The following is a 7,098-nucleotide window of genomic DNA, read 5'->3' as shown; positions in this document are numbered from 1 at the left end:
ACAAAACGATAGCAGAAGGTTGCTCAGGAGGATCCGCTTTCAATGCAATCATGTTTTCAGTGTACCACTGATGCAGGTTTAATTACAGTCACAGTAAAGCTTTTATATATAAATATACACACACACACACATAAATAAAGGCTGTACTTTCTATTTATAAAGAGGGAGCCAGAACCAACCACAACCAAAGGTTTTTCATATGTGTAAGACTCGATTAATATTAATACTAATATTTGTTCAACTGAATTCAATTGGTTGGCATATTTCCTCCTCACCAGTGAATCCAGGGCACAACATTGCCAGAGGGCTTCAGGCTGATAAGATACATGTTGTGGATCATATCTGCCTCTAACAGTTCACAACAACACGAAGATGCACTGCAATAACATTCTTGGTGAAAGCCAGCTGCAGAGCTTTGGTGGGGGCATCCTCTGTCTTTAGAAGCAAGCTCAAAGTGTCTTGCTCCTGCCACAGTCCCAGTAGGTGCCGCATGGTATTTTAGCCTGGGGCCCGAGAGGGTCAACATGAGAGCCCCAGCTTGTGTATCAGCAGATGATACAGGAAAGAACTGTTCATCATGCACCAGGACAAAGTCTGATATTTCTAAGAAAATGAAAAAGGAATAATAAAAAGGAAAGGAAATAATAAAAAGGAAAAAGCAATGATGGAGAAAGGATGCCACAACAGTGTCTGTGTGCAAACATAAGATGGATTTTGGATATAAAAGTGTGTGGGAGGGATGCTCCCAAGTGGCATTCAGCACCTCTGCAATAAAAGTATGTTTTTGTGGATGTGCTGCGTTGATTCCCTGACATCACTGACCAATGTCGATTTCCCTCCACCAATCTTCTCCTGGTGTGAACTTTACTCTACAGTCTCCACATCCTATCCTAGTGTAACCACAACAACAGACCTGTTCATTCACGCCTCCCTGCAGCACCACCCATACTTAAAGTTACCTAAAAGTTCAAAGAAAGCTTAATGCCACAAGGCTGGTGGGTCTGGGTGAGGAATAAAGTCTGAAGTGTTGTCTTCATATTCTTGTGACAGTGAGGTTTTTTCAGGCTGCTTTGCAGCCACAGTCTTGGTGTTTCAGATATCAACTACCACCTGTCTCCTTAATAGATGATAACATCAAAGTCATGATAAATGATAGATGCATATCGGCACAGTTATCTTACAAAAAGATGCAGTACAAGAATATTATCTGTGCATGTGGCATGTCCACTTGCACAGCGCATTCAGGGTCACTGAACGATTTGATGCATATCAAAATATTGGGAATTATATTAGGGCCTAAGATCTCAACCCAGCTGAACACCTATGGGAGACTATGAACCCTTGTGTTAGACAAAACTTTCTAAACACCAAATGAGGGTCACTTTTCCTTTTAATTTGTCACCTATATGTACTTCCCTACAAAGTTAAACAGCAGTAGTGTTAAGTACAGATTCAGTCAAAATTAAGACCAAAATCTGTACAAAACATTATGTCATATGAATGATGATAGTATGACTGTAATATATAACTCTGCAAAAGTTTGTAAAAGCTGCAAAACAAAGCTAAAAACAAAACCGTTTAAAGATAAGCTAACTGGCTAGCTAGCTTTAGCTACAGCTAGCTGTAGTTTGTTTTTCTGTAGACCAAAACAGAAAAATCTATTGTTAATACAACATTGTCAGTATTCAGTTTGTCCATCCATATGACTAAAAGAAACAGCAGCTAATCTACCGACCGGCAGTCAGAGTAAAAGATTACTAGCCTAGCTTTAGCAGAGTGGCTAGCTGTAACCGCCATCTTTGCCCTTTGAGGTTAGAAGGTTTTTACCAACATCCTAAAGATTACAGGCTTAAGGCTTTAACGTTGCAATTTATCTACACAATTTTGACTGTTTTCATTTTTCTCAACTTCATCCTTTCTTCTGTGCTGCTCTCTGTCCTTGCAGGGCAGTGTAAGCACTGGACGGCAGTTATATCAGACCATAAAGTGTGGTGATTAGGCTATCAATAAACCAAAACATATTTACCTTTCATGCTCCAAACTAATCAATCAATAAATCACACTAATTAATGGCAGAGGAGAAGTCGAGGAGATGCAATAAAACATCTCTGCATTGTTACTGATTGTTTAAACGATAATTGCTATGGACGCATGTTAAGTATAATCTGCTCACATGCGCATCCAGAGCAACACCAGCACCAGGACATGTTCTGAGTGGGATTGCATAATCTCTCCCATTAAAACCAGTTTGCTCTGGCAATGTCTGATTTATACCACATGGTGGCGTCTTAGACTCAGAACTAACATGAGGCTTTTGTCAGACGTTCATTTTTGTCCTTCACGGCCGAGTCGGTCTTTTTTGAGCACGTTTTGGAGAAGTAAGCAGCCTTCATCGCAGGCTTTTGACACTTTGTTGTTTTGTTTGAACTGTTATTCCTCAGTTCGCGTTTACACGTGAAGATGAGGATGCGCGCGCGCACACACACGCACACACAAGTGGCGGGTCACGCACAGTAACACGCGGCCGAGCTGCTGGAGGGCGGTGCAAGTCCCGATTTACATCCCGTCCAATGAACGGCCTGCATGTGCCTTCAATCAGCTTGGGGTAAACACGCTGCCGTCGCTCCGACCAATCACAGACGCGACACCCAGTTCCTGCTGTTATAAATGTGCCCAGATCCGGAGTGTCGGTACCGGAGAATGAGAAAGACACAAGCGAGACATCCAACGACAAGACACTGGACCTGTCAGTCCTTTAGTTTTTATTTCAATTTCCTCGTTTCTCCGGGTAATTATTACCTTCTTTCTCTCCGCTTTTGTTCCGCGTGTTTAACTCCGCAGGGCAGGCAGTTTGTACTCAGTGTGCCAGACTTTTCATCGTTGAAGACTTTTAAACATTGACTTTTGACTTAACGTGTGTTTTTGCCTCGCTTCACTGGCTCCAGCTCGTGAAAGTCGGTGTGTGTGTGTGATGTGTGAGTCTCGTGCTTAAAGAAGGCTGTTAGTTGATGGTAGTAGGTGATGGATTACAACGAGGGAAGCCTATGATGTAATATTGCCTCACTCCGGTATCGTAACCATGACTACTACAACAGGCGGATCGGTAACAGGATGTTCAGTACAGACGCTAAACTTCTCGGTCGCTGTTTGGAGAAATGCGGTTTCCCTCGAGTCATCGTTTGTGGGCGTATAAATTAAATCTTGATAGTCGAAAGTTGCCAAGTCCCCCCCCCCCCTTTGTTTCCAACGTGGCGACGGGGAAAAGACTGGAAATGTGCCTTCTTTTACGTTCCTCGACGCGTTTTTAACCTCTTCTCCTTTCTGGAAGAAGAGACAATAGTGCTGTTTTTGTGTTTTTTTTTTTTTTTTTTTTTTTTGCGCCCCACAACCCCCCCTGTTACGCAACATGTGATCCAGAGCGCACCGTGGTCTCATACCTGAATCTCCTCTCCTCTTCTCCTTCTCAGGTGTGTTATAGTAGGAAATAAAGATGGCGACATCTGCGAGTGCCACACTGAGTAAAACTGTCAAGCAGCAGTACATGGAGCTCCCTCAGGGGGATAAAGTCCAGGCCATGTACATTTGGATTGATGGAACCGGAGAGGGGCTCCGGTGCAAAACCAGGACACTGGATTTTGAGCCCAAAAGCATAGAAGGTAAGCAACCTCCTGAATCTTCCTGAAAAAAATTCTAAAGATGTCCTGCAGTGTCATATATATATATATATATATATATATATATATATATATATATATATATATATATATATATATATATATATATATATATATATGCCCCCCTTCTCTTATAGATCTGCCTGAGTGGAACTTCGATGGCTCCAGCACCTACCAGTCTGAGGGCTCCAACAGTGACATGTACCTGATTCCTTCTGCCATGTTCCGCGATCCATTCCGCAAAGACCCCAACAAGCTGGTCCTGTGTGAAGTGCTGAAGTACAACGGCAAACCCGCAGGTAACAAAAGAAGCTCAGACTCTGTGGTTTTAGGGTGTAATGAACGGAATAATTTGCAAGAATGCAACAGAAGTGGTTGCTATGGCAAACTCTGTTGCCCTCCTATAAAATGTGGTAATTTGACAGTGAAACACACTAATTAGATACTGTAACTGTAGACTCTGAGTAGGACTAAATGTGAGGCAGACTTGATTGGTCTGACAGTGCAAGGTGGGTGGGACATTACTTTTATAGGGAGAGTGGTGAAAAAAACACTTGGATCTAGAAATGTGTCATGCTCGAAACATCAGAATTTTTAGTTATATTTTTTTTTATCGGAATGTGGTGTGCACACACTTGCTCTGACACAAATGCACTCATTCACACATGCATGCATGCACTCATTCATTCTCATGTGCCTGCACATCCATGCAGGCATTTAGATGTGGATGCATGTGCATGTAGAAGTGGATGCAGCGATAAAGTAGCCCTTAATCTTATTTTAGCTTCACCGGTCCATCTTGCATGATTTGTCTTTAAGGGACATCTCAGACTTGCATAGCTAAAGCAATTCTTAAACTTTTGCATAACTTTCGTGATGGAAACCAAAGTACTTAGAAAACTATTGAGAAGTTGTGTATGATTTGCCTTAAACTGTCCCAGATAACTGGATTTGACTGTCCTGGTGTAAATCTTCTAATCTGAGTTTTATTTCTGCAGAAACCAACCTTCGCATCACATGCAAGAAGGTGATGGAGATGGTGGATGACCAGCATCCCTGGTTTGGCATGGAGCAGGAGTATACTATCCTGGCTACAGACGGACACCCTTTTGGCTGGCCATCCAATGGGTTTCCTGGACCACAAGGTAAGAAGCAAAGAATTTTTAAATATGTTTTTCTGCATGGAATCATTGATGTGTGGATGTTTTAACAGTTAATATATTCATACAGGTCCATACTACTGTGGCGTGGGGGCGGACAAGGCCTATGGAAGAGATATAGTGGAAGCTCATTACAGAGCTTGTCTGTATGCAGGAGTCCAGATTTGTGGCACAAATGCGGAAGTGATGCCTGCTCAGGTAAGAACACTAAAAACCTCACCCATGTTCAGAGTCTTTTTTTTATGGGTTTAACATCCTTTAAAATTGATTTTTTTTATTTCCTGTGTGTGTTCAGTGGGAGTTTCAGGTTGGACCTTGTGAAGGGATCAACATGGGTGATCATCTCTGGGTGGCACGCTTCCTCTTGCACCGTGTTTGTGAAGATTTTGGCGTTGTTGCCTCATTTGACCCCAAGCCAATCCCTGGTAACTGGAACGGTGCTGGCTGCCATACAAACTTTAGCACAAAGGAGATGAGGGAAGATGGTGGATTAAAGTGAGTGTCCACAGCATCACCGGGTTGACTTGAGCTCTGCTAATGTTGTGTTTTGCATGAATGATTTTAAACTTCTGATGGGGAATCTCTCTGCTTTCAGAGCCATTGAAGATTCCATTGAGAAGCTTGGGAAGAGGCACCGCTATCACATCCGTGCCTATGACCCAAAAGGGGGGCTCGACAACGCCCGCCGCCTCACCGGCCACCATGAAACCTCCAACATCAACGAATTCTCCGCCGGTGTGGCCAACCGTGGCGCCAGCATCCGCATTCCTCGCAACGTCGGCCAGGAGAAGAAGGGATACTTCGAGGATCGCCGCCCATCTGCCAACTGCGACCCGTACGCTGTGACCGAGGCCCTGATCCGCACCTGTTTGCTGAACGAGGAGGGGGATGAACCTGCGGATTACTAAATCCACAACTCATAGACTGACTTCCACTGCCCTCCTGACTTTATCTTTTCTTTAAACTAGTACTGTATTTTTTTTTTTTCTCCCACTCAGATGATTTTAACCTGCATTTTATTAAAGTTGGCTGGTCAACTTAAAACATGACACGGTAATGAAATGAGATCCTTGGTAGTTATGAGCTGGTAATGGCAGGGTACGTCTTTCCCCTCGTGTTTTGAAGGGATCGGCTTTTGTAACACTGTTTTATAGCCTGTGTCATATCTTTCCCTTTGTCTGTTGGTGACTAAAATGAACTAAAGCACAAGGACACTGAAGAGTAGAGCTGCTAAGGCTGGGCAGCATGTGTAACTTAATAAATCTGACTAGTTCATGTACTGTTAATATATGTTGACCTGCCTTTTCAACTATCCAGTCTTCAATGTTACTAATTCTTTGATCTTATGAAGTGTCTATTTTTTAAATGGCAACGTTTGATGTCTTCAGATTTTGACACACTGGGTCAACTTGTATGGTACACTTCGTAGATGTCTGTACCCAGACGTATGTTGTTCAAATGTGGTTGATCTGTCCATAATGCCATTTGTAGATTTCCTCAAGGAGTTTTATCCTTTTGTTAACTGCGCTATTGTAATGCACCTGATTTGGTAAAACATCATGTTTACTGAACCTGGTGGTTTTTATTGAGACATTTAAAACTTTTATTTTTATCACATGGCTGTATGACTCTTGACTTTCAAAACTTATAAAGAATAGTTTGACATGTTGGGAAAAATGTTTGCTCTCTTTATTGCAGAGGGTTAGAGGAGAAGACCGATACCAGCCTGTTTGGGAAATATAAGGCTGTGGTTAGCTGCCTGCTAGCATAGCTTAGCATAAAGCCTGGAAACAACTAGTCTGGCTCTGTCCACTAGTAACAATCTGTCACCCAGTATCTCTAAAGTTTACTGATTAACACGTTGGTGGACAAATTGTTCCCTTCAAACTGAGCCAGACAAGCTTTTTCCAGTTTTAATGCTAAGCTAACCAGCTGCTGGCTGTAGCTTTATATTTACCGTACAGATGAGCGAGATAATGCTCTTAGCTAACTCTTTGCATGAAAGCAAATAAGTGGATTTCCAAAAATGTCTTACTATTGCTTTAACAAGTTAATAGGATGGGACTGCATTTTGCTTTTCTAGCTGCTAAGTGAAAGCATCAGCTTGTCATTGGTTTAGCCATGAGGAGACTGCATGATTCAACACATGAGATCAACACTTTGGAGTCTGGAGCTCAGAGCCTTTTTGACACATGAACTGATAATCATGAGGCAGAAATCCCATGAAACTCTGGTGCTAATATCTCACAGACTCAGTCATCTTG

At 42.5% G+C, this 7,098-nt stretch overlaps 1 protein-coding gene across 1 annotated transcript; it reads left to right on the top strand.

The window, feature by feature from the left end:
- The first annotated feature begins 2,671 nt into the window (after positions 1-2,671).
- On the top strand, positions 2,672-6,503 carry LOC121614546 (glutamine synthetase). The gene is made up of 7 exons (XM_041948474.1): positions 2,672-2,788; positions 3,468-3,656; positions 3,812-3,973; positions 4,673-4,819; positions 4,905-5,032; positions 5,130-5,329; positions 5,430-6,503. The coding sequence occupies exons 2-7, from the start codon at positions 3,491-3,493 to the stop codon at positions 5,740-5,742; spliced, it is 1,116 nt and encodes a 371-aa protein (XP_041804408.1). The 5' UTR covers positions 2,672-2,788; positions 3,468-3,490; the 3' UTR covers positions 5,743-6,503.
- The last annotated feature ends 595 nt before the right edge of the window (positions 6,504-7,098 follow it).

The sequence above is a fragment of the Chelmon rostratus genome, chromosome 12 (assembly GCF_017976325.1).
Source record: "Chelmon rostratus isolate fCheRos1 chromosome 12, fCheRos1.pri, whole genome shotgun sequence".
Taxonomy (NCBI): domain Eukaryota; kingdom Metazoa; phylum Chordata; class Actinopteri; order Chaetodontiformes; family Chaetodontidae; genus Chelmon; species Chelmon rostratus.
This window is presented reverse-complemented; position numbering and strand designations above follow the sequence as displayed.